Below are 27,413 nucleotides of genomic sequence, written 5' to 3'. Positions count from 1 at the left end.
ATAGATTTGGTAGAACAGTTTGGAGGAGCTCCTCAAGGATTTGATGGCAGAGTTTGGAGGGGCTCCTCATGGATTTGGTGGGACAGTTTGGGAGAGTTACTCAGGAATTTGGTAGGACAGTTTGGAGGAGCTCCTCATAGATTTGGTAGAACATTTTGGAGGAGCTCCTCATGGATTTGGTGGAGAATTTGGATGAGGTCCTCATGTACTTGGTGGAAATTTTGGAGGGGTTCCTCAGGGATTTGATGGGACATTTTGAAGGGGTTCCTCAGGAGCTTGGTAGGGCTCCTCATGGATTTGGTGGGACAGTTTGAAGGGGTTCCTCAGGAGCTTGGTAGGGCTCCTCAGGGATTTGGTGGGACAGTTTGAAGGGGCTCCTCAGGCACTTGGTGGGGTTCCTCAGGGATCTGGGCTCCCCCAGGCTGTACCTGGAGCACGAGGCTGGAGAAGTGGAGGTTCCCAGGCAGCTGTAGCCACAGGCTGGCGTTGTAGGCATTCTCCTTGCGGTTCTCCAGCTCCACCTCCACCAGCATCCTCCTCCGGCCCTTCCTCAGGACGTGGGGGCTCTGCCTGGGGGCCAGGGGGGTCACAGGGTGCTGCTGGCATCCCAGGGACACCATGGGGACACGGGGGGGACACCAGGGCTACCTGGAGCCCACGATGTCCGTGGTGGCCTTGAGCACCAGGTCGGTGACGCACTCGTCGTCGTCGCCGCAATCCTTGAAAAACGGGATCTGGAAGGAGACAGGGGATCCTGGTGTGATCCCGATGTGATCCCAGTGCCCAGGGGCGATCCCAGTGCCCAAGCACACCCCTCCAGTACGCACCAGTTTGTGAAGGGAGGTGGGAGACGCCTCATCCAGCACGGAGCCGCTGGCGGCCTCATCCAGTGCCCAGGTGAGGCTGAGGCTGAGGGGCCGCAGGTAATCCGAGGTGTCCTGCACAAACGGGGGGTCCCGTCAGCCTCACGCGGGCTGGACCCCGGGAATGGGGCTGGGAGGAGCCCCCCGAGAGCCGGGAGGAGCCCCTGAGGGCCAGGAAGAGCCCATGAGGGCCGAGAGGAGCCCCTGAGGGCCAGGAGGAGCCCATGAGGGCCGGGAGGAGCCCATGAGGGCCGGGAAGAGCCCCCTGAGGGCCGGGAGGGGCCCGTAAGGGCTGGGAGGGGCCCGTGAGGGCTGGGAGGGGCCCTTGAGGGCCGGGAGGAGCCCATGACGGCCGGGAGGAGTCCCGGGACCAGGAGGAGCCCCTGAGGGCCGGGAGGAGCCCATGAGGGCCGGGAGGAGCCCCTGAGGGCCGGGAGGACCCCGTGAGGGCCGGGAGGACCCCGTGAGGGCCGGGAGGAGCCCATGAGGGCCGGGAGGAGCCCCTGAGAGCCGGGAGGAGCCCATGAGGGCCGGGAGGAGCCCATGAGGGCCGGGAGGAGCCCCCCGAGGGCCGGGAGGAGCCCATGAGGGCCGGGAGGAGCCCCAGGACCAGGAGGAGCCCCTGAGGGCCCGGAGGAACCCGTGAGGGCCGGGAGGAGCCCCTGAGGGCCGGGAGGAGCCCCCTGAGGGCCGGGAGAAACCCATGAGGGCCGGGAGAGGCCCCCTGAGGGCCGGGAGGAGCCCATGAGGGCCGGGAGGAGCCCCCTGAGGGCCGGGAGGAGCCCCCCGAGGGCCGGGAGGAGTCCCTGAGGGCCGGGAGGAGCCCGTGAGGGCCGGGAGGAGGCCGGGAGGAGCCCATGAGGGCCGGGAGGAGGCCGGGAGGGGCCCCTGAGGGCCGGGAGGAACCCATGAGGGCCGGGAGGAGTCCCGAGGGCCAGGAGGTGCCCATGAGGGCCGGGAGGAACCCATGAGGGCAGGGAGGGGCCCCTGAGGGCCGGGAGGAGCCCCCCGAGGGCCGGGAGGAGCCCGTGAGGGCCGGGAGGAGCCCCCGGACCAGGAGGAGCCCCCCGAGGGCCAGGAGGAGCCCCTGAGGGCTGGGAGGAGCCCCGGGACTGACCAGGACGTGGAAGGGGATGCGGGTGCAGCTCTGCCGGCCCAGCAGGAGCTCCACGCGGCGCTGCAGCAGCCGGCGGGCACCGGAGTCGAAGGCGGCTCGGGATCCCGGGCCCCGCTCCTCCAGGGACGCGTTGTACCGGAGAGCTGCGGGACAGGGGCGGGTCAGGGCCGGGAGAGCAGCGGGACAGGGACTGCTCTGGTGGGAGGGACTCGGGGAAACCCGGGGATGCTCCAGGGACACTGCCAGAAGCAGTGTAGGCTGCTCCTGCACTCCAGGAGCCTTTGGGATGCTCCAGGAATGTTCCTGGAAGGCTCCAAGATCCTTTGGGTTGCTCCAGGACCCTTTGGGATACTCTGGGATGCTCCAGGACCCTTTGGGATGCTCTGGGAATGTTTCTGGGGTGCTCCCCAACCAGCCAGAGATGTTCCAAGGACATTCCCATGACTCTTTGGGATCTCCAGGAATGTTTCTGGAAGGCTCCAGGACCCTTTGGGATGCTCTGGGATGCCCCAGGACCCTTTGGGTGGCTCCAGGACCCTTTGGGATGCTCCAGGAATGTTCCTGGAAGGCTCCAAGACCCTTTGGGTGGCTCCAGGACCCTTTGGGATGCTCCAAGGATGCTCTGGGGTTCTCCCCACCCAGCCAGGGATGCTCCAGAGACGCTCTCAGGACCCTCTGGGTTGCTCCAGGACCCTCTGGGATGCTCTGGGATGTTTCTGGAGTGCTCCAAGGACACTCCCAAGACCCTTTGGGATGCTCCAGGAACGTTCCTAGAACATTCCAAGATCCCTTGGGTTGGTCCAGGACCCTTTGGGATACTCTGGGATGCTCCAGGACCCTTTGGGATGCTCTGGGACGTTTCTGGGCTGCTCCAAGGACACTCCCAGGACCCTTTGGGATGCCCAGGGACGTTTCTGGGCTGCTCCAAGGACACTCCTAGGACCCTTTGGGATGCTCTGGGATGCCCCAGGACCCTTTGGGTGGCTCCAGGACCCTTTGGGATGCTCTGGGACGTTTCTGGGCTGCTCCAAGAACACTCCTAGGACCCTTTGGGATGGTCTGGGATGCCCCAGGACCCTTTGGGTGGCTCCAGGACCCTTTGGGATGCTCAGGGACGTTTCTGGGCAGCTCCAGGCCCACCCCCCGGAGCCCGCAGCCCCCAGGCCCGCACTCACCCACATCCATGCCCGGGGGGGCGCTCCGGGCGCGGCTCTGGGCGCGGAAGCAGAGGCGGGCGCGCAGGCACACGGCCCCGGAGCCGCCGCGCCGGCAGTTCCGCCGGGTGACGCTGACGGCCGCCGGCTCCACCGACACGGCCGCGGCCACCTGCAGGATCCAGCGGGAGCTGCGGGCACGGCGACACCGGGCACGTCAGCCTGGGGACAGGGACAGCCTGCCCTGGGTCTGGGCTGAGGCGTGGAGAGCTCTAGGAGAGTCCTGGGAGCATCCCAGGTTCTCACAAGGGGAAACTGAGGCCACATGTCCCTGTTCTCAGGGTGTCCTTGTACATCTCCATGTCCCCATTCCCGGAGTGTCCCTGTCCTTTCTCCATGTTCCTGTCCCCATTCCCAGGGTGTCCCCATATTTCTCTATGTCCCTGTCCCCATTCTCGAGGTGTCCCTGTTCCCATTCCTGGGGTGTCCCTGTCCCTCTCCACGTCCCCATTCCCAAGGTGTCCCTGTCCTTCTCCATGTCCCTGTCCCTTCTCCCTGTCCCCATTCCTGGGGTGTCCCTGTCCCTATTCCCAGGGTGTCCCTGTCCTTTCTCTATGTCCTTGTCCTTTCTCCATGTCCCTATTCCCAGGGTGTCTCTGTCCCCTCTCCATGTCCCTGTCCCCTCTCCACGTCCCCATTCCCAAGGTGTCCCTGTGCTTGTTCCTTGGGTGTCTCTGTCCCTTCACCATGTCCCTGTCCCTTGTCCCTGTCCCCATTCTTGAGGTGTCCCTGTTCCCATTCCTGGGGTGTCCCTGTCCCCATTCCCAAGGTGTCCCTGTCCTTTCTCCATGTTCCTGTCCCTTGTCCCTGTCCCCATTCCCAGGGTCTTCCTGTCCCTTCCCCACATCCCCATTCTCGAGATGTCCCTGTCCTCATTCCTGGGATGTCCCTGTCCCCATTCCTGGGGTGTCCCTGTCCCTCTCCACGTCCCCATTCCCAAGGTATCCCTGTCCTTCTCCATGTCCCTGTCCCTTCTCCCTGTCCCCATTCTCGAGGTGTCCCTGTTCCCATTCCTGGGGTGTCCCTGTCCCCATTCCCAAGGTGTCCCTGTCTTTCTCCATGTCCCCATTCCTGGGATGTCCCTGTCCTTTCTCTATGTCCTTGTCCTTTCTCCATGTCCCTATTCCCAGGGTGTCTCTGTCCCCTCTCCATGTCCCTGTCCCCTCTCCACATCCCCATTCCCAAGGTGTCCCTGTCCTTCTCCATGTCCCTGTCCCTTCTTCATGTCCCCATTTCTGGGGTGTCCCTGTTCCCAGGCTGCCCCTGTCCCTTCTCCATGTCCCTATTCCCAAGGTGTTCCTGTCCCTATTCCCAAGGTGTCCCTGTCCTTTCTCCATGTTCCTGTCCCTTGTCCCTGTCCCCATTCCCAGGGTCTTCCTGTCCCTTCTCCACATCCCCATTCTTGAGATGTCCCTGTCCCCATTCCCAGGGTGTCCCTGTCCTCATTCCTGGGATGTCCCTGTCCTTTCTCCATGTCCCTGATCCCAGAAAGTCCCTGTCCCCTGTCCCCATTCCTGTCCCCTCTCCATGTCCCTACCCCCATTCCTGGGGTGTCCCTGTCCCCTCTCCATGTCCCCATTCCCAGGGTCTCCCTGTCCTTCTCCATGTCCCTGTTCCAGGGGTGTCCCTGTCCCCTCTCCATGTCCCCATCCCTTGTCCCCATTCCCAGGTGTCCCCACCCCTGTCCCCTGCTCACCGCAGCACCACGGCCGCCCCCTGCGCCCCCACGGCCACGTCCACCAGTCCGTCCCCGTCCATGTCCGTCCGTCCGTCCACGCTGATCCCGAAGTACCGGAGGCTCCAGCCCAGCGCCGCCGCCTCGATGCGCTGCCAACGAGAATTTTAAATTTTAAATTTTTCATTTTTCAACCCTTTTCTGGCCCAGAGATGGGGTGACTGAGAGGCTCAGTTGGTTTTATAAAATAGAATAAGTAGCTTTAAATGTAAACTCTTAAAATAAAGTTAAAAGAAATATGAAATCAAGTAAAAATAAAATCGAGTAAACTAAAATCAAGTAAAATAAATATAAACTTTTGAAATAAAGTTAAATGAAATATGAAATCAAGTAAAAATAAAATCAAGTAAAAAAAAATCAAGTAAAAATAAAGTTTTAAAATAAAAGTTTTTAAAACTTTCATTCTATTTTTAGTCCCATGTGAAGGGTGAGACAATCCAGGTGTTATAATTCACGCCATCACAACCAGAAACTAATTATTTCTCAATTATTATACACTATAAGAGTGTCCTTTCTCCATGTCCCCATTCCTGAGGTGTCCCTGTGCCCTCTCCATGTCCCTGTGCCCTCTCCATGTCCCTGTCCCTTCTCCATATCCCTGATTTTGGGGTGTCCCTGTCATTTCTTCATGTCCCTGTCCCCTCTCCATGTCCCTGATCCCAGGGTGTCCCTGTTTTTTCCATGTCCCTGATTTGGGGTGTCTCTGTCCTTCTCCATGTTCCCATTCCTGGGGTGTCCCTGTCCCTTCTCCATGTCCCCATTCCCAGGGTGTCCCTGTCCCTTCTCCATGTCCCCATTCCCAGGGTGTCTCTGTCCTTTCTCCACATCCCTGTCCCTTCTCCACATCCCTGTCTTTCTCCATGTCCCTGATTTTGGGGTGTCCCTGTCCCTCTCAATATCTCTGATTTTGGGGTGTCCCTGTCCCTCTCCACATCCCCATTCCTGAGGTGTCCCTATCCATTGACAGCGTACCCCAGCCCCACCAGCGCTGTCACTGCCGCCCTCCCCGGTGCCTCACCTGTTTGCGTTGGGGCAGGAGGGTGCCCGGTGCCACGTGGAACACGTAGAGCGCCCCTCGGTGCCCGTCCTCCAGCGGGGCGCCCACCACGGCTCCGGCCAGCCCGTCCTGGCTCAGGTTGGGCACCGCGCCCAGGGCGGAGCCGAAGCGCGAATCCTGCGGCCTCGGCTCGGGGAGCAGCGACCCCGCGGGGCTCAGGCGCTCCTGGGGGTGCGGGGGAGCCCTCGGTACCCCGAGGGACGGGGAGCCCCTCAGTGCCAACCGTGCTCCCCCAAATTCCCTCGGTACCCACACAGGACAGGGAGCCCCTCAATGCCAACCGTGTTCCTCCGATCACCCCAAATTCCCTTGGTACCCCCGAGGGAGGGGCAGCCCCTCAATGCCAACCGTGTTCCCTCAAAGTCCCTCGGTACCCCCATGGGACGGGGAGCCCCTCATTGCCACCGTGTTTCCCCGATTGCCCCAAATTCCCTCGGTACCCACACAGGACGGGGAGCCCTCAATGCCAACCGTGCTCCCCCAAATTCCCTCGGTACCCACACAGGACGGGGAGCCCCTCAATGCCAATCGTGTTCCCCCAAACGCCCCAAATTCCCCAGGTACCCCCACGGGATGGGGAGCCCCTCAATGCCACCGTGTTCCCCCAATCGCCCCAAATTCCCCAGGTACCCCTGAGGGACGGGGAGCCCCTCATTGCCAACCATGTTCCCCCAAATTCCCTCGGTACCCCCAAGGGAGGGGCAGCCCCTCATTGCCAACCGTGTTCCCCCAAACGCCCCAAACTCCCTCGGTACCCACACAGGACGGGGCAGCCCCTCATTGCCAACCGTGTTCCCCCAAATTCCCTCGGTACCCCCACGGGATGGCGAGCCCCTCAATGCCAACCGTGTTCCCCCAAATTCCCTCGGTACCCCCAAGGGACGGGCACCCCTCATTGCCAACCGTGTTCCTCCGATCGCCCCAAATTCCCTCGGTACCCCCACGGGATGGGCAGCCCCTCAATGCCAACCGTGTTCCCCCGATCGCCCCAAATTCCCTCAGTCCCTCTGCATCCTGCTGATCCACCCATCCCCTGCCCCAGTTCACCCCAATTCAACACAGTCCCCGTCCCTCTCACCTACCCCACACCCTCAGACCCACATCTGCCCCACACGGTAAATACAGACCCTCCCTGTCTCACCTGCCCCACGCCCCCAGGCCCATCCCTGCCCCACACGGTAAATACAGACCCTCCCCTTTCCCCTCACACCTGCCCCTCACACCTTCCCCACACCCTCAGGCCCACCCCAGCCCCTCTCACCTGCCCCACAGGCACACACAGACCCTCCCTTCACCCCTCTCACCTTCCCCACACCCCCAGGCCCACCCCAGCCCCTCTCACCTGCCCCACAGGCACACACAGACCCTTCCCCTGTCCCCTCACCTGCCCCACACCTCCAGACCCACCCCAGCCCTCTCACCTGCCCCACCCGGTACACGCAGACCCAACCCCTCTCACCTGCCCCACACCCTCAGGCTCACACCTGCCCTCTCACCTGCCCCACATGGTACAAACAGACCCTCCCCTGCCCCTCTCACCTGCCCCACACCCACACCTGCCCCACAGGCACACACAGACCCTTCCCCTGTCCCCTCACTTGCCCCACACCCTCAGGCCCACCCCAGCCCCTCACACCTGGCCCACCCGGTACACGCAGCCCCTCCGGTCTCACCTGGCCCACCCGGTACACGTAGACCCTCCCGGTCTCACCTGCCCCACCCGGTACACGCAGCCCCTCCCGGTACACGCAGCCCCTCCCGGTCTCACCTGCCCCACCCGGTACACGTAGACCCTCCCGGTCTCCCAGCTCTGCCCGCCCAGGTAGGAGGGCGCTGCCACCAGCAGCAGCTCGCTGTCCCCATCTCCCTCCAGGTCCAGGGCCAGCACCTCGCTGCCGAAGTAGGAGCCGATCTGGGGGTGCAGGGGGCTGTGAGGCTGAGGGGGGACCCCAAACTCCCTCCCCAAAACCCTCAGGGTCCCCCCAGCACCCCTCACCTGGTCCCCCGTTAACGCCTGGGCCACGGTGACGGTGCCCGCGGGGTCCAGCTGGAACAGCACCACCTTGCCCTTGTGCTGGAAGCGGGGGGCGCCGGCCACCAGGAGGCGCCGCCCCCCCGGCAGCTGCAGCGAGGACACCGAGTACCCTGGGGGGACAGCGGGGTCAGAGGGGGGACGGTCCTGGGGGGACAGGGGGGGTCCTGGGGAACCACAAATATCCGGGTCTGGAGCGTCCCTGGAGCACCCCAAATTGATAGGATATGGAGCATCCCCAGGGTACCAAAATATCTGGTGGGTTTGGGGTGTCCCCGGAGCACCCAAATATCCGGGTCTGGAGCATCCCTGGGGCACCCCAAAAATCCAGGATATGGAGCATCCCCGGGGCACCCAAATATCCGGGTCTGGAGCGTCCCTGGAGCACCCCAAATATTCAGGATATGGAGCATCTCCAGGGCACCCAAATATCCAGGTATGGAGCATCCCCAAGGCATCCCAAATATCTGGGTTTGGAGCATCCCTGGGGCACCCCAAATTTACAGGATATGGAGCATCCCCAGGGTACCCAAATATCGGGGTCAGGAGCATCCCCAGGGCACCCCAAATATTCAGGATATGGAGCATCCCCAGGGCATCCAAATATCCGGGTTTGGGGTGTCCCCGGGGCACCCCAAATTGACAGGATATGGAGCATCCCCAGGGTACCAAACTATCTGGGTTTGGGGTGTCCCCAGGGCACCCAAGATTTACAGGTTTGGAGCATCCCCGAGGCACCCCAAATTGACAGGATATGGAGCATTCCCAGGGTACCAAACTATCTGGGTTTGGGGCGTCCCCAGGGTACCCAAATATCCAGATCTGGAGCATCCTCAGGACACCCCAAATTCCCAGGACATTTCTGCCCCCCAAAAACACCCACTCCACAAAGCACCCCCACTTCACCGCTGATCTCCAGGCCGTGGAACGCCCCTGAGTCACCCCAAATCTGGAGGGCTTTGGAACCAAACCCATTCACCCCCCAGCCCCCGGGGCTCCCCCATACCCAGGTAGGCCGCGTGGTTCCTCAGCTGCAGCGAGAATTCCAAATTCCCAGGACATTTCTGTATCACCAAGCACCCCAAATACCCAGAACATGGAGTATTCCCAGGGCACTCCAAATATCCGGAACATGGAGCACACCCAGCGTACCCCAAATTTACAGGACATTTCTGTATGACCAAGGATCCCAAATATCCAGGTCTGGAGCATCCTCAGGACACCTCAAATATCCGTTATATGGAGTATCCCCAGGGCACCCCAAATTTCCAGGACATTTCTGTTATCACCAAGGATCCCAAATATCCAGGTCTGGAGCATCCTCAGGACACCCCAAATTTCCAGGACATTTCTGTATCACCAAGGATCCCAAATATCCAGGTCTGGAGCATCCTCAGGACACCCCAAATATCCATTATATGGAGTATCCCCAGGGCACCCCAAATTCCCAGGACATTTCTGTATGACCAAGGATCCCAAATATCCAGATCTGGAGCATCCTCAGGACACCCCAAATTCCCAGGACATTTCTGCCCCCCAAAAACACCCACTCCACAAAGCACCCCCACTTCACCGCTGATCTCCAGGCCATGGAACGCCCCTGATTCACCCCAAATCTGGAGGGCTTTGGAACCAAACCCGTTCACCCCACAACCCCCAGGGCTCCCCCATACCCAGGTAGGCCGCGTGGTTCCTCAGCTGCAGCGGGAATTCCAAATTTACAGGACATTTCTGTATCACCAAGCGCCCCAAATACCCAGAACATGGAGTATGCCCAGGGCACCCCAAATATTCATTATATGGAGTATCCCCACAATACCCCAAATTTACAGGATATTTCTGTATCACCAAGCACCCCAAATATCCAAGACATGGAGCATCCCCAGGGCACCCCAAATATCCAGAACATGGAGCACACCCAGCGTACCCCAAATTTACAGGACATTTCTGTATCACTAATGATCCCAAATATCCATTCCATGGAGTATCCCCACAATACCCCAAATTTCCAGGACATTTCTGTATCACCAAGCACCTCAAATATCCAGGACATGGAGTATCACCAAGAATCCCAAATATCCAGAACATTTGTGTATGACCAAGGAGCCCAAATATCTATTCCATGGATATGCAGTATCCCCATGGCACCCCAAATTTCCAGGACATTTCTATATCACCAAGGATCCCAAATATCCAGGACATGGAGTATCCTCAGGACACCCCAAATTTCCAGGACATTTCTGTATCACCAAGCACCTCAAATACCCAGAACATGGAGTATGCCCAGGGCACCCCAAATTTCCCGGTCTGGACCATCCCCATGGCACCCCAAATTTACAGGACATGGAGCATTTCTGTATCACCAAGCATCCAAAATACCCAGAACATGGAGCATCCCCAGGGCACCCCAAATATCCATTATGTGGAGTATCCCCACAATACCCCAAATTCCCAGGACATTTCTGTATCACCAAGCACCTCAAATATCCAGGACATGGAGTATCACCAAGAATCCCAAATATCCAGAATATTTCTGTATGACCAAGGAGCCCAAATATCTATTCCATGGATATGCAGCATCCCCAAATTTCCAGGACATTTCTGTATCACCAAGCACCCCAAATATCCAGGACATGGAGCATCACCAAGAATCCCAAATATCCAGAACATGGAGTATCCTCAGGACACCCCAAATATCCAGAACATGGAGTATCCTCAGGACACCCCAAATTCCCAGGACATTTTTGCCCCCAAAAACACCCACTCCACAAAGCACCCCCACTTCACCGCTGACCTCCAGGCCATGGAACGCCCCTGAGTCACCCCAAATCTGGAGGGCTTTGGAACCAACCCCGTTCACCCCACAACCCCCGGGGCTCCCCCATACCCAGGTAGGTCGCGTGGTTCCTCAGCTGCAGCGGGAATTCCAAATTTACAGGACATTTCTGTATCACCAAGCACCCCAAATACCCAGAACATGGAGTATGCCCTGGGTACCCCAAATTTCCTGGTCTGGACCATCCCCATGGCACCCCAAATTCCCAGGACATTTCTGTATCACCAAGCACCCAAAATATCCAAGACATGGAGCATCCCCAGGGCACCCCAAATATCCATTATATGGAGTATCCCCACAATACCCCAAATTCCCAGGACATTTCTGTATCACCAAGCACCTCAAATATCCAGGACATGGAGTATCACCAAGAATCCCAAATATCCAGAACATTTGTGTATGACCAAGGAGCCCAAATATCTATTCCATGGATATGCAGCATCCCCAAATTTCCAGGACATTTCTGTATCACCAAGCATCCAAAATACCCAGAACATGGAGTATCCCCAGGGCACCCCAAATATCCATTATGTGGAGTATCCCCAGGGCACCCCAAATTTACAGGACATTTCTGTTATCACCAAGGATCCCAAATATCCAGAACATGGAGTATCCTCAGGACACCCCAAATTTACAGGACATTTCTGTATCACCAAGGATCCCAAATATCCAGGTCTGGAGCATCCTCAGGACACCCCAAATTTCCAGAACATTTCTGTATCACCAAAACCCCCCAAAAACACCCACTCCACAAAGCACCCCCACTTCACCGCTGACCTCCAGGCCATGGAACGCCCCTGAGTCACCCCAAATCTGGAGGGCTTTGGAACCAACCCCGTTGCCCCCCCAGCCCCCAGGGCTCCCCCATACCCAGGTAGGCCGCGTGGTTCCTCAGCTGCAGCGGGAATTCCAAATTTACAGGACATTTCTATATCACCAAGCACCCCAAATATCCATTCCATGGAGTATTCCCAGGGCACCCCAAATATCCAGAACATGGAGCACACCCAGCGTACCCCAAATTTACAGGACATTTCTGTATGACCAAACACCCCAAATATCCAGAACATGGAGCATCCCCCAGGGCACCCCAAATTCCCAGGACATTTCTGTATCACCAAGCATCCAAAATACCCAGAACATGGAGCATCCCCAGGACACCCCAAATTTCCAGGACATTTCTGTATCACCAGGGCATCCCAAATATCCAGGTCTGGAGCATCCTCAGGACACCCCAAATATCCATTATATGGAGTATCCCCAGGGCACCCCAAATTTCCAGAACATTTCTGTATCACCAGGGCACCCCAAATATCCAGGTCTGGAGTATCCTCAGGACACCCCAAATTTACAGGACATTTCTGTTATCACCAAGGATCCCAAATATCCAGAACATGGAGTATCCTCAGGACACCCCAAATTTACAGGACATTTCTGTATCACCAAGGATCCCAAATATCCAGGTCTGGAGCATCCTCAGGACACCCCAAATTTCCAGAACATTTCTGTATCACCAAAACCCCCCAAAAACACCCACTCCACAAAGCACCCCCACTTCACCGCTGACCTCCAGGCCATGGAACGCCCCTGATTCACCCCAAATCTGGAGGGCTTTGGAACCAACCCCGTTGCCCCCCCAGTCCCCAGGGCTCCCCCATACCCAGGTAGGCCGCGTGGTTCCTCAGCTGCAGCGGGAATTGCTCCTGGAACGCCCCTGGGGCCGGCACCACGCGCCCGCGCCGCCGCTCCTCCAGCACGCCGCCCTCCCAGCCGTGGGCTCCCACCATGCCAAAGAGGATCCCGTCCTGCTGGCAGGGGTGGCACACGTCACCTCAGTGCCCTCGGTGTCCCCAGACCCCCGGCAGATTGACTGGAAAAATCCCCTTGGCCAGGATTTTCTCCTGGGAAGGTGAGAAGGCTCAGGGGAAAATGAAAACAATAACTCTCTGATTTGCTTCTCCTGTGTTTTGCTCCTTTGGAATTTGTTTAGGAATTGTTTCATTGGTTTCATGTGAATTGTTTTTACTTAATGACCAATCACAGCCCCGCTGTGTCCTCAAGCCCCTGCTGGGTCCATCACATTTTCTGGAAAAATCTCCTTGCCCAGGATTTTCTCCTGGGAAGATGAGAAAGCTCAGAGGAAAATGAAAACAATAATTCTCTTATTTGCTTCTCCTGTGTTTTGCTGCTTTGGAATTTGTTTAGGGATTGTTTCCATGGTTTCATGTGAATTGTTTTGATTTAATGACCAATCACAACCCCACTGGCTCTGTCACATTTTCTGGAAAAATTCCCTTGGCCAGGATTTTCTCCTGGGAAGGTGAGAAGGCTCAGGGAAAAATGAAAACAATAATTCTCTGATTTGCTTCTCCTGTGTTTTGCTGCTTTGGAATGGGGTTCGACATTGTTTCATTGGTTTAATGAGAATTGTTTTGACTTAATGACCAATCACAGCCCTGCTGGCTCTGTCAGATTGTCTGGAAAAATCCCCTTGGCCAGGATTTTCTCCTGGGAAGGTGAGAAGGCTCAGAGAAAAATGAAAACTAGAATTCTCTGATTTGCTTCTCCTGTGTTTTGCTGCTTTGGGACGTGTTTGGATATTGTTTTGTTGGTTTCATGTGAATTGTTTTTACTTAATGACCAATCACAGCCCCGCTGGCTCTGTCACATTTTCTGGAAAAATCCCCTTGGCCAGGATTTTCTCCTGGGAAGGTGAGAAGGCTCAGGGAAAAAGGAAAACAATAATTCTCTGATTTGCTTCTCCTGTGTTTTGCTGCTTTGGAATGGGGTTGGACATTGCTTCATTGGTTTAATGAGAATTGTTTTTACTTAATGACCAATCACAGCCCTGCTGGCTCTGTCAGATTGTCTGGAAAATTCTCCTTGCCCAGGATTTTCTCCTGGGAAGGTGAGAAGGCTCAGAGAAAAAGGAAAACAGTAATTCTCTGATTTGCTGACCCTGTGTTTTGCTGCTTTGGAATTTGTTTAGGGATTGTTTCATTGGTTTCATGAGAATTGTTTTTACTTAATGACCAATCACAGCCCCACTGTGTCCTCAAGCCCCGCTGGCTCCATCACATTTTCTGGAAAAATCCCCTTGCCCAGGATTTTCTCCTGGGAAGGTGAGAAGGCTCAGGGAAAAAATGAAAACAATAATTCTCTGATTTGCTTCTCCTGTGTTTTGCTGCTTTGGAATGGGGTTCGACATTGTTTCATTGGTTTAATGAGAATTGTTTTGACTTAATGACCAATCACAGCCCCGCTGGCTCTGTCACATTTTCTGGAAAATTCTCCTTGCCCAGGATTTTCTCCTGGGAAGGTGAGAAGGCTCAGGGAAAAAGGAAAACTAGAATTCTCTGATTTGCTTCTCCTGTGTTTTGCTGCTTTGGAATGGGGTTGGACATTGTTTCATTGGTTTAATGAGAATTGTTTTGAATTAATGACAGACCACAGCCAAGCTGAGGCTCTGGAAAGAGTCACGAGTTTTTTCATTATTATCTTTTATCCTTTCTGTATTCTTTACTATAGCTTAGTTTAATATTCTTTTATATAATAGAGTGTCATAAAATAATAAATTAATAAAATAATGAATTCTAAGAACATGGAGTCAGATTCATCATTCCTTCCTGCCATGGGGCACCTCATCAATGCCACCCTGCCATGCCAGGGGTGAGATGGGCTCAGGGTTGTTTTCCACCTTTCACTGTGGTCACAACTTTCCCAAGGCTGTGAGAAGCTCAGAGAAAAGAATTATAAACAATTCTTATCTTAACTTTCTGCACCTGGAGTTTGTGATCACCTTAATGTTCACAAACATTAATGTGTGTGTTATGTGTATGTGCTAATGTGTGTGAACATGTTAACGTGTGTTGATTACCAAAGGGTGGCTTCTTAATTAGCCACTGTTTTGATTAAAGGACCAATCAGAATATAAAAAGGAATGGGTGTCCTAATAAAGTGGATTTGGCCTTGTGGGTCATTTCTGACTCAGCAGGGACAGGATCACCTCGAGGTGGTGGATGGAAAAGCCGATCTGGGACATCTCCAGCTCGAAGGCGCTCTCGTTGTCCCCGTGGGTGCCTGAAAGAGGAGAAACGAGACTCAGCTCGTCCATCTGGAATCCCCAGCCCTCCCCACCATCCCAGCCCCAAACCAGCACCCTCCAGGCTGAAGATCCGATCTCCCAGAGCATCCACGATGTCGTTGAGGGCGGCCTCGTCCGTGACGTTGAAGAAATACTTCTCATCGGGGTCGCTGGCGATGAACTTGATCTCCCGGATGAAATCCTCGGGGTCCTGCTGCCTCCTCAGGTAATGCCCCAGCACCTGAGGGGGGGACAGGGCTCAGCAGGATCCCCAGGCCCCGGGGGGCGCGGGGAGGGCGGCAGGGGCTCACGGCGATGGCGTAGCGGGTGACGTTGCGGCGCTCGCACTCGGCCAGCGCCGCGGGCAGCTCGTCCCCGTCGTGCGACTCCCCGTCCGTCAGCACCAGCAGCAGCCGCGCGGCCCCCGGGCGCCCGCCCCGCTCCGGCCTGAACGAGTCCGTGCTGCGGGAGGGATGGAGGGTGAGCGCCTGGGCAGCCCCTGTGAGCCCTGCCCAGGGCTGAGCCTGGTGCCAGCTGTGATCCCAGATCCCAACCCTGATCCTGATCCTAGTTCTGATCCAGATCCTGATCCCAGTCCTGGTCCTGATCCCGGATCCCAACCCTGATCCTGATCCCAATACCAAATTTGATCCCAGTACCAATCCTGATCCAGGATCCCAACCCTGATCGTGATCCCAGCCCTGATCCTGATCCCAGTCACAGCCCTGATCCTGATCCCAGCCCTGATCCTGATCCCGGATCCCAACCCTGATCCTGATCCCAACCCTGATCCTGATCCCAGCCCTGATCCTGATCCCGGATCCCAACCCTGATCCTGATCCCAGCCCTGATCCCAACCCTGATCCCGGATCCCAGTCCTGATCCTGATCCCAGTCACAGCCCTGATCCTGATCCCAGCCCTGATCCCAACCCTGATCCTGATCCCAATCCTGATCCTGATCCCAGCTCTGACCCTGATCCCAGTCCTGATCCTGATCCTGATCCAAACCCTAATTCTGATCCCAACCCTAATCCAGATCCCAGTCCCAACCCTGATCCTGATCCCAGTACCAGCCCCGGCCCCAATCCCAACACCAGTCCCAATCCAAATCTTGACTTGATCCCAAACCCGATACCAATTCCAATCCCCATCCCAACCTAGACCCTAAACCCCAACTCTGACCCCAGCCCCAATCCCACCCCCACTGCCGATCCTGATCCTGCCCCCAGTTCTGCCCCAAATCCCACCCTGATCCCAGCCCAAATCCCAGCCCAATCCCAGCCCCAACCCCATCCCAATCCTGCCCCCATCCCATTCCAATCCTGCCCCAAATCCCACCCCAGAGCCCACCCCAATCCTGCCCCAAGTTCCATCCCAATCTTGCCCCCAATCCCACCCCAGAGCCCACCTCGATCCTGCCCCCAATCCCACCCTAATCCCACCCTGGTCCTGCCCCTGATCCCACCCCAGAGCCCACCCCAATCCTCCCGAATCCTGCTCCCAATCCCACCCTGATCCCACCTCCAATCCTGACCCAGTCCCACCCCAATCCCACTCCAATCTCACGCCAATCCCAGCCCCGATTCTGACCCTGATCCCACCCCAATCCCCCCCAATCCCACCCTGATCTTAGCCCCAATCCCCCCCAATGCCCCCCAATCCCACCCCAATCCCTCCCAGTCCCCCCCAATCCCCCCCAATCCCACCATGCCTCCCGGATGGCCATGGCCGTCCTGGTCTCCCTGCCCTCCTGCCGGGTCAGGTTCCGCGCGGCCTCCAGCAGGCTCTGGGCTGTGGGGTGCTGCCCCAGCGCCCACTCCTGCACCACGTGCTCCCCGTACTGCAGCACCCCAACCTGAAACAGGGACGATCAAAGCCAGAGAGAACCCCCCAAATTCACAGGGAACCCCCAATTCCCCAGGGTGCTGCCCCAGTGCCCACTCCTGCACCACGTGCTCCCCGTACTGCAGCACCCCAACCTGAAATAGGGAGGGTCAGAACCCCAAAATATCCCCCAAATCCATAGGGAACCCCCAAATCCACAGAGACCCCTCAATTCCCCATGGTGCTGCCCCAGTGCCCACTCCTGCACCAGGTGCTCCCCGTACTGCAGCACCCCCACCTGCAACAGGGACAGTCAGAACCCCAAAACCTCCCCCAAACCCACAGGGAACCCCAAATCCCCAGGGTGTTGCCCCAGCGCCCACTCCTGCACCACGTGCTCCCCGTACTGCAGCACCCCCACCTGAAATGGGGAGGGTCTGAACCCCAAAACATCCCCCAAACCCACAGGGAACCCCCAAATCCACAGGGACATCCCCCAAACCCACAGGGACCCTTCAATTCCCCAGTGCCCACTCCTGCACCAGGTGCTCCCCGTACTGCAGCACCCCCACCTGAAATGGGGAGGGTCAGAACTCCAAAACATCCCCCAAACCCACAGGGAACCCCCAAATCCACAGGGACATCCCCCAAACCCACAGGGAACCCCCCAAAACCACGAGAACCCCTCAAATCCCCAGGGTGGACAATGGCATCACCCCAAGGACAACAGCACCACGTTGGGGACACCATCCCAGCCCTTGGGGACACCATGGTGGCCAACACCAGGTGCCATCACCCCAGGGACAATGCCATCACCCCAAGGTGGACAATGCCATCACCCCAAGGGACAATGCCATCACCCTGAGGTGGACAATGCCATCACACCAGGGACAATGCCATCACACCAGGGACAATGCCATCACCCCAAGGGACAATGCCATCACCCCAAGGGACAATGCCATCACCCCAGGGACAATGCACAATGCCATCACCCCAAGGTGGACCATGCCATCACCCCAAGGGACAATTGCCATCACCCCAAGGACAATGCCATCACCCCAAGGACAATGCCATCACACCAGGGACAATGCCATCACCCCAAGGTGGACAATGCCATCACCCTAGGGACAATGCCATCACCCCAAGGTGGACAATGCCATCATCCCAAGGACAATGCCATCACAACAGGGACAATGCCATCACCCCAAGGTGGACAATGCCATCACCCCAAGGTGGACAACGCCATCACCGCAGGGACAATGCCATCACACCAGGGACAATGCCATCACCCCAGGGACAATGCCATCACCCCAAGGTGGACAATGCCATCACCGCAGGGACAATGGCATCACCCCAAGGGACAATGCCATCACCCCAAGGACAATGCCATCACCCCAAGGTAGACAATGCCATCACCCCTGGGACAATGCCATCACCCCAAGGTGGACAATGCCATCACACCAAGGACAATGCCATCACCCCAGGGACAATGCCATCACCCCAAGGACAATGCCACCACCAAAGGGACAATGCCATCACCCCAAGGACAATGCCATCACAACAGGGACAATGCCATCACCCCAGGGACGATGCCATCACACCAGGGACAATGCCATCACGCCAAGGACAATGGCATCACCCCAAGGACGATGCCATCACCCCAAAGGACAATGCCATCACCCCAGGGACAATGCCATCACCCCAAGGTGGACAATGGCATCACCCTAGGGACAATGCCATCACCCCAGGGACAATGCCATCACCCCAAGGGACAATGCCATCACCCCAGGGACAATGCCACCACCCCAAGGTGGACAATGCCATCACACCAAGGACAATGCCATCACCCCAAGGTGGACAATGGCATCACCCCAAGGTGGACAACGCCATCACCGCAGGGACAATGCCATCACACCAGGGACAATGCCATCACCCTAAGGTGGACAATGCCATCACCCCAGGGACAATGCCACCACCCTAAGGTGGACAATGCCATCACACCAGGGACAATGCCATCACCCTAAGGTGGACAATGCCATCACCCCAAGGGACAATGCCATCACCCCAGGGACAATGCCACCACCCTAAGGACAATGCCATCACCCCAAGGGACAATGGCATCACCCCAGGGACAATGCCATCACCCCAGGGACAATGCCATCACCCCAAGGACAATGGCATCACTCCAGGGACAATGCCATCACCCCAAGGTGGACAATGCCATCACCCCAAGGTGGACAACGCCATCACCGCAGGGACAATGCCATCACCCTAGGGACAATGCCATCACCCTAGGGACGATGCCACCACCCCAGGGACGATGCCATCACCCCAAGGTGGACAATGGCATCACCCCAGGGACAATGCCATCACAACAGGGACAATGCCATCACACCAAGGACAATGCCATCACCCCAGGGACAATGCCATCACCCCAAGGTGGACAATGGCATCACCCCAGGGACAATGCCATCACAACAGGGACAATGCCATCACACCAAGGACAATGCCATCACCCCAGGGACAATGCCATCACCCCAAGGGACAATGGCATCACCCCAAGGGACAATGCCATCACCCCAAGGACAATGCCATCACAACAGGGACAATGCCATCACCCCAGGGACAATGCCATCACCCCAAGGTGGACAATGCCATCACCCTAGGGACAATGCCACCACCCCAGGGACAATGGCATCACCCCAAAGACAATGCCATCACCCCAAGGACAATGCCACCACCCCAGGGACAATGCCATCACCCCAGAGGACAATGCCATCACACCAAGGACAATGCCATCACCCAAGGGACAATGCCACCACCCCAAGGTGGACAATGCCATCACCCCAGGGACAATGCCATCACCGCAGGGGTAACAGCACTGCCCTGGGGACATCACCCCAGCCTTGGGGACACCACCCCAGCCCTGGTGTCACCGCGGTGGCCTGACCTGTGTCTGGCCCGGCCCGATGAAGAAGCGTTCCAGAACGTTCCCCAGGAAGGCCTGCACCTCCTCCCAGGGGTAGATGCTGTTGGAGCCGTCCAGGAGCACCACGATGTCCATGAAGGTGGAGCAGCCTGGCAGGGGACACGGTGACACCGGGGGTGGCAGCAGCGCCCGGGGGCTCCCAGGAGGTGCCACCCCACTCACGCTGGGCCGTGGGCGCCATGGTGGCCACCAGCTGCAGCTCCTGGTCCAGCTGGACGCAGCGGCCGGGGCTGAACACGGAGGTGCCGCATTGCTGGGACCAGAGCGGGGCACAGGCCTGGGGGCGAGGGGACACAGGGTCACAGCAGGGACAGCGCCACCCCCTGCCTCAGTTTCCCCCTGCCTCAGTTTCCCCACTCCTGACGCAGTTTCCCCACTCCTGACGCAGTTTCCCCCTTCCCGCCTCAGTTTCCCCACTCCTGCCTCAGTTTCCCTTTTCCTCAAAAACCTCAAAACCTCAATTTTCCCACTCCTGACTCAGTTTCCCCAGTCCTGACTCCGTTTCCCTCACCCACCCTCGGCCTCCTTCTTCCCCTCCTCAGTTTCCCCTTTCCCACCTCACTGCCCCCATTCCTGCCCCAGTTTCCTGGTTCCTGCCTCAGTTTCCCCACTCCTCCCTCAGTTTTCCCGCTCCTCCTTCATTTTCCCCATTCCTGCCTCAGTTTCCCCACTCCTGACTCAGTTTCCTCACTCCCACCTCACTGCCCCCACTCCTGCCTCAGTTTCCCCGTTCCTGCCTCACTGCCCCCCTTCCTCCCCTATTTTCCCCATTCCTGCCTCAGTTTCCCCATTCCTGACTCATTTTTCCCCTCTTTGCTTCAGTTTCCTTTTCCCCACCTCTTTTCCCCCCTCCCCACCTTTCCTGCCTCAGTTTCCCCACTCCTCCTTCATTTTCCCCATTCCTGTCTCGGTTTCCCCACTCCTGCCTCAGTTTCTCCTTTCCTGCCTCAGTTTCCCCCATTCCAACCTCAATTTCCCCACCCCTGCCTCAGTTTCTCCACCCCCTCCCTCAGTTTCCCCTTTTCTGACCCCTCCCCATCTTTCCTGCCTCAGTTTCCCCACTCCTGACTCAGTTTCCTCACTCCCACCTCACTGCCCCCACTCCTGCCTCAGTTTCCCCGTTCCTGCCTCACTGCCCCCCTTCCTCCCCTATTTTCCCCATTCCTGCCTCAGTTTCCCCATTCCTGACTCATTTTTCCCCTCTTTGCTTCAGTTTCCTTTTCCCCACCTCTTTTCCCCCCTCCCCACCTTTCCTGCCTCAGTTTCCCCACTCCTCCTTCATTTTCCCCATTCCTGTCTCGGTTTCCCCACTCCTGCCTCAGTTTCTCCTTTCCTGCCTCAGTTTCCCCCATTCCAACCTCAATTTCCCCACCCCTGCCTCAGTTTCTCCACCCCCTCCCTCAGTTTCCCCTTTTCTGACCCCTCCCCATCTTTCCTGCCTCAGTTTCCCCATTCCTGCCTCAGTTTCCCCATTCCTCCCTCAGTTTCCCCATTCCCGCCTCAATTTCCCCATTCCCGCCTCAGTTTCCCCGCTCTTCCTTCATTTTCCCCATTCCTGCCTCAGTTTCCCCACTCCTGCCTCAGTTTCTCCTTTCCTGCCTCAGTTTCTCCCATTCCAACCTCAATTTCCCCACCCCTGCCTCAGTTTCTCCACCTCCTCCGTCAGTTTCCCCTTTCCTGACCCCTCCCCATCTTTCCTGCCTCAGTTTCCCCATTCCCGCCTCAGTTTCCCCACTCCCGCCTCAGTTTCCCCATTCCCGCCTCAGTTTCCCCGCCCGTGCCTCAGTTTCCCCATTCCTGCCTCAGTTTCCCCATTCCCGCCTCAGTTTCCCCGCCCGTGCCTCAATTTCCCCATTCCCGCCTCAGTTTCCCCGCCCGTGCCTCAGTTTCCCCACTCCTCCCTCAGTTTCCCCATTCCCGCCTCAGTTTCCCTGCCCGTGCCTCAGTTTCCCCACTCCTCCCTCAGTTTCCCTGCCCGTGCCTCAGTTTCCCTGCCCGTGCCTCAGTTTCCCTGCCCGTGCCTCAGTTTCCCCACTCCTCCCTCAGTTTCCCTGCCCGTGCCTCAGTTTCCCTGCCCGTGCCTCAGTTTCCCCGCTCACCACCAATCCCCCGTCCTCGGCCTCCGCCAGGGTCATGCCCAGGTGCCCGGCGCTGCTGCTGAGCCACGGAACGGCAGCGCCTTGGGGACAGCGGGGACAAAACGGGGGGTGAGCGCCTCGGGGGGGGACCCCAAAACCTCAGCAGGGTCTGGGGTGTGGGGGGACCCCCAGAGTGCGGCACCCCCAGCTGGAATGGGGAGGGTTAGGGAGCCCCAAAATCCACAGGGACCCCCAAACCCACAGGGACATCCCCCAGACCCCCAAGGAACCCCTCAAATTCACAGGGACCCCTTAAATCCCCAGAAATCCCAAAATTCACAGGGACCCCCAAACTCCCGGGGAACCCCAAATTCACAGGGACCCCTCAAATTCCCAGGGAACCCCCAAAACCCACGGGGTCACCCCCAAATCCCCAGAAATCCCAAAGTCCACAGGAACCCTCAAAAACCTTAAGGAATTCGTAAACCCACAGGGAACCCCCAAACCCACATGGAACCCCTCAAACCCTCAGAAATCCCAAAGTCCACAGGGACCCCCAAACCCCCAGGGAACCCCAAATCCATGGGAACCCCAAAACCCACAGGGAACCCCCAAATTTCCCCCCATGGATACCGAGGTTGGCCTTGGCACAGGAGGAGTTTGGGGGTCCCACATGGACACCTCAAACCCCCAGGGAACCCCAAAACCCCCAGAAATCCCAAAGTCCACAGGGACCCCTCAAATCCACAGCGACCCCCCAAACCCCCAGGGAACCCCCAAACCCTCAGGGAACCCCCAAACCCTCAGGGAATCCCCAAACTCCCAAGGAAACCTCAAATCCCCAGAAACCCCAAAGTCCACAGGGACCCCCAAAACCCACAGAGATGCCCCCCAAACCCCCAGGGACCCCCCAAATTTCACCCTCAGGGACCCTCAAACCCACAGAGACGCCCCCCAAAACCCCAGGGATCCCCAAATTTCACCCTCAGGGACCTCCAGACCTACAGAGACGCCCCCCAAACCCCCAGGGACCCCCCAAATGTCCCCCTCTCCGTGGGTACCGAGGTTGGCCTTGGCACAGGAGGAGTTTTGGGGTCCCATGTGGGACCCTTCAAACCCAAAACCCCCAAAAAATCCCAAAGCCCACAGGGACCCCCCAAACCCCCAGGGACCTCCCAAATTTCACCCCCAGGGACCCCCAAATCCCACAGGGACCCCCCCAAATTTCACCCCTCATGGCCTTGGCACAGGAGGAGTTTTGGGGTCCCATGTGGGACCCTCTCAAACCCCCAGAGAACCCCAAACACACAGGGAACCCCCATATCCACAGGGAACCCCCAAATCCCACAGGGAACCCCCCAGACCCACAGAGACGCCCCCCAAACCCCCAGGGACCCCCCAAATGTCCCCCTCTCCGTGGGTACCGAGGTTGGCCTTGGCACAGGAGGAGTTCGGGGCTCCCATGTGGCACCTGTAGATGTCCCCTCGGCCCTCGCCGTCCCACGGGGCCCCCACCAGCAGCCTGAGGGGACAAAATGGCGGCCGGGTGACTCTGAGGGGACACCGAGGGCGTCACCGCCCCCTCCCCTCCCCCAGCACGGCTTTGGGTTTTTTGACGTTTTTTGACTTTTTTTTTTTTTTTTGAGGGGTGGGCGCCGTGCCAGGCTGTGCCGCCCACGCCTGTCTGTCTGTCCGTCTGTCTGTCTGTCCGGCCGCAGCCTCCTGCTCCTCCCGTGCTTCCCCTGCCCAGCCTCAACCTCCCCCTCCCTGCCTCAGTTTCCCCCCACTTGCCCTCGGTCTCATCCTTCCCCTGCCTCAGTTTCCCCTTTCCTCCCTCACATTCCCCTTTCCTGCCTCAGTTTCCCCAGTCCTGCCTCAGTTTCTCCATTCCTGCCCCAATTTCCCATTTCTGACTCAGTTTCTCCCCTTCCTGCCTCACTTCCTCCCTCAGTTTCCCCTTTCCAACCTCAGTTCTTCCATTTCCTGCCTCAGTTTCCCCACTCCTTCCTCAGTTTCCCCATCCTTGCCTCAATTTCCCCATCCCTGCCTCAATTTCCCCTTTCCTACCCCCTCCTCACCTTTCCTGCCTCAGTTTCCCCACTCCTGCCTCAGTTTCCCATTTTCCAACCTCAATTTCCCCACTCCTGCTTCAGTTTCCCCTTTCCCACCCCCTCCCCACCATTCCTGCCTCAGTTTCCCCATTCCTGCCTCAGTTTCCCCCACTCCTGCCTCAGTTTCCCCTTTCCTACCTCAATTTCCCAGTCCTGCCTCAGTTTCCCCATTCCTGCCTCAGTTTCCCCACTCCTGCCCGATTTTTCCCCTTTCCAACCTCATTTTTTCCCTTCCCTGCTTCAATTTCCTTTCCCCCACCCCCTTTTCCCCTTTCCCACCCCATCCCCACCTTTCGTGCCTCAGTTTCCCCCGGCTCTCACTCACCCCTTGTCCCCACCGCTGCCCCACTGCAGCACCCGGTATCCAAACTGGGACTCCGCTGGTCCCTGGAACACCCTGGGAGTGCCCACGTCGATGTTGAACCCCTCAGCGACCCCTGCGGAGGGGGAAATTCCTATTTTGGCTTTTTTTCCCCAAAAAAATCCCATTAAAAATGAAATTTTTCCACTAAAAATAAGATTTTTCCATTAAAAATAAATTTTTTCCCATTAAAAATAAGATTTTCCCATTAAAAATGACAATTTTCCCATTAAAAATGAAATTTTTCCCATTAATGATAAAATTTTTCCCATTGAAAATAAATTTTTCCCATTAAAAATAAGATTTTTTCCTCATTAAAAATTAGAATTTTTCCCTATTAAAAATTAGATTTTTTCCCATTAAAAATAAGATTTTTTTCCCATTAAAAATAAGACTTTCCCATTAAAAATGACAATTTTCCCATTAAAAATGAAATTTTTCCCATTAAAAATGAATTTTTTCCCATTAAAAATAAGATTTTTCCATTAAAAATAATTTTTTCCATTAAAAATAAAATTTTTCCCATTAAAAATAAGATTTTTTTTCCCATTAAAAATGAGATTTTTTCCCATTAAAAATAAGATTTTTTTCCCATTAAAAATTAGATTTTTTCCCATTAAAAATGAGATTTTTCCCATTAAAAATGAGATTTTTCCCATTAAAAATTAGATTTTTTTCCCATTAAAATGAGATTTTTCCATTAAAAATGACAATTTTCCAATTAAAAATGAAATTTTTCCCATTAAAAATGAAATTTTTCTTATTAAAAATAAATTTTTTCCCATTAAAAATAAGATTTTTTCCCCATTAAAAATTAGATTTTTTCCCATAAAAAATTTAGATTTTTTCCCATTAAAAATGAGATTTTCCCGTTAAAAATGAGACTTTTTCCATTAAAATTAAGATTTTTTTCCCATTAAAAAATAAGATTTTCCATTCAAATTCCCGGGTTTTAGTTCCTCTAAGGAATTCCCCTTCCCGCCTTGAGCCCATCCTAAATTTGGTGTTTCCCCTTGAGCCCGGCCTAAATTTCAAGAGATTTTGGTGTTTTCTCCCTCAAAAATAAATTAAATGGAGGGAAATTACCAAAACTGGTTGATTTTAAAGGGATTTTTTGTGTTTTTACCCTCCAAAAAAATCTCAAAAATCAATTAAATGGGGGGAAATGACCAAAATTAATCATTTTTAAAGGGATTTTGGTGGGTTTTTTTCCCCTCAAAAATAAAATTAGAAGGGGGGAAATGACCAAAATTGGTCGATTTTACAGGGATTTTGGTGTTTTCTCCCTATTAAAAAAATCCAAAATAAATTAAATGACAGAAAATGACCAAAACTAGTTGGTTTTAAAGGGATTTTGGAGGTTTTTTTTCCCTCAAAAATAAAATTAGAAGGGGGAAAATGACCAAAATTTGTCGATTTTAAAGGGATTTTGGTGTTTTCTCCCTCTAAAAAAAAATCCAAAATAAATTAGGAGGGGGGAAATTACCAAAACTATTTGGTTTTAAAGGGATTTTGGAGGGTTTTTTTCCCTCAAAAATAAAATTAGAAGGGGGAAAATGACCAAAATTTGTCGATTTTAAAGGGATTTTGGTGTTTTCTCCCTATTAAAAAAAATCCAAAATAAATTAAATGACAAAAAATGACCAAAACTATTTGGTTTTAAAGGGATTTTGGAGGTTTTTTTCCCCCTCAAAAATAAAATTAGGAGGGGGAAAATGACCAAAATTTGTCGATTTTAAAGGGATTTTGGTGTTTTCTCCCTCTAAAAAAAATCCAAAATAAATTAGGAGGGGGGAAATTACCAAAACTACTTGGTTTTAAAGGGATTTTGGAGGGTTTTTTCCCTCAAAAATAAAATTAGGAGGGGGAAAATAACCAAAATTTGTCGATTTTAAAGGGATTTTGGTGTTTTCTCCCTCTAAAAAAAAAATCCAAAATAAATTAGGAGGGGGGAAATTACCAAAACTATTTGGTTTTAAAGGGATTTTGGCGGGTTTTTTCCCTCAAAAATAAAATTAGAAGGGGGAAAATGACCAAAATTGATCGATTTTACCTCAAAATCCCCACTGGAAATTCAGAGAGAAGGCAAGGAGGGAACCACACGTGGCTGCACTGGGATTATTCAAACTCCCAGACTTTAATCCCAATTCTGGTCCCAATTTTAGCCCCAAAAAGCCCCAAATAAATGGAATTTTTGGGTTTTACCTGGGAGCAGGATCAGGGCCAGGAGCAGCCCCCTCATGGCTGCAGCTCCGATTCTGACTCCAAACAGGACAAAAATCCCCGAGTTTGGGGTTTTTTCTTTTTTCCTCTTTTTTTTTTTTTTTCAGTTTATTTTTCCCTCCTCCTTCATCCTCAATTGGCCGCTAAAAATAAATGTGGTTTTGGATGGGAGGGAGGCGAAATTTCAGGGAAAAAAACCAGCAAAGTGGTAAAAACACAGGGAAAAAAGGAGAAATAAGGGAGGAGTGGGGGCAGGATTTTTTTGGGGGGGTTCTGGATGGTTGAAAGGGAATTTTTCCACTTTTTTCTGGGAAAATGAGGTGGGAAAAATGTGAATTTTCCCCCAAGGATTGAAGCACAAAGAAGCTGGATATTCTCTATGGGGACAGTCAGGTGGGAAAAGGGATTTTGGGGGGTCTGGGTGGATTTTTGGGTGAATTTTGGGTGGATTTTTGGTGGATTTTGGGTGGATTTTAGGTGGATTTTGGGTGGATTTTAGGTTGCCACGTCCTCCGGGTGACACTGGCACCACCCGGAGTTCAAAAAAAAAAAAGGAAAAAAAATTTAAAAAAAAAAAGGAAAAAAAAAATCCAAAGTCTGCGAGTTAGGACAGAGGGAAAATTGTGCTGCCAGAGGTTGTGGGAAGGGCTGGAATTTTCAGGGGGAATGAAAAAAAAATAAATAAATAAAAAAAATAAAAACCTCAAGGAATGAGGAGAAAAACAGAGAAAACGGACAAACAGCGAGTGTGCGGCCCCGGCGGCCAAACAGGGCCCTGCCCAGGGGAAACTGAGGCACAGGGGGGGAAACTGAGGCACGGGGAGAAAACTGAGGCACAGAGGGGAAACTGAGGCACGGGGGGGAAACTGAGGCACAGAGGGGAAACTG

At 55.1% G+C, this 27,413-nt stretch overlaps 1 protein-coding gene across 10 annotated transcripts in view; it reads right to left on the bottom strand.

Annotated features, from left to right (window-relative positions):
• The window catches only part of ITGA10 (integrin subunit alpha 10), a 35,963-nt gene extending 8,909 nt beyond the window's left edge, over positions 1-27,054 (bottom strand). For 3 of the 10 annotated variants that reach the window (XM_074529440.1, XM_074529439.1, XM_074529441.1), the window contains exons 1-20: positions 26,508-27,052; positions 24,267-24,378; positions 23,255-23,352; positions 21,852-21,931; positions 19,915-20,029; positions 19,714-19,841; positions 16,646-16,794; positions 15,250-15,400; positions 15,014-15,179; positions 14,861-14,934; positions 12,515-12,662; positions 7,983-8,131; positions 7,755-7,898; positions 5,948-6,151; positions 4,891-5,021; positions 3,156-3,325; positions 1,981-2,123; positions 828-938; positions 649-734; positions 429-570 (exon numbers count right to left, since the gene is read on the bottom strand). In XM_074529440.1, the coding sequence (XP_074385541.1) occupies positions 429-570; positions 649-734; positions 828-938; positions 1,981-2,123; positions 3,156-3,325; positions 4,891-5,021; positions 5,948-6,151; positions 7,755-7,898; positions 7,983-8,131; positions 12,515-12,662; positions 14,861-14,934; positions 15,014-15,179; positions 15,250-15,400; positions 16,646-16,794; positions 19,714-19,841; positions 19,915-20,029; positions 21,852-21,931; positions 23,255-23,352; positions 24,267-24,378; positions 26,508-26,544 (2,538 nt within the window). In that variant the 5' untranslated portion in view covers positions 26,545-27,052. Of the gene's footprint in view, positions 1-428; positions 571-648; positions 735-827; positions 939-1,980; positions 2,124-3,155; positions 3,326-4,890; positions 5,022-5,947; positions 6,152-7,754; positions 7,899-7,982; positions 8,132-12,514; positions 12,663-14,860; positions 14,935-15,013; positions 15,180-15,249; positions 15,401-16,645; positions 16,795-19,713; positions 19,842-19,914; positions 20,030-21,851; positions 21,932-23,254; positions 23,353-24,266; positions 24,379-26,507 lie in introns of all 10 variants that reach the window. The other 7 variants (XM_074529442.1, XM_074529444.1, XM_074529437.1 and 4 more) reach the window with 6 other exon arrangements.
• Positions 27,055-27,413: the final 359 nt, after the last annotated feature.

Source organism: Zonotrichia albicollis, chromosome 30 (assembly GCF_047830755.1).
Source record: "Zonotrichia albicollis isolate bZonAlb1 chromosome 30, bZonAlb1.hap1, whole genome shotgun sequence".
Lineage (NCBI taxonomy): Eukaryota > Metazoa > Chordata > Aves > Passeriformes > Passerellidae > Zonotrichia > Zonotrichia albicollis.
Note: the sequence above shows the minus strand (reverse complement) of the source record. Positions and strands in the feature narration are given on the sequence as shown.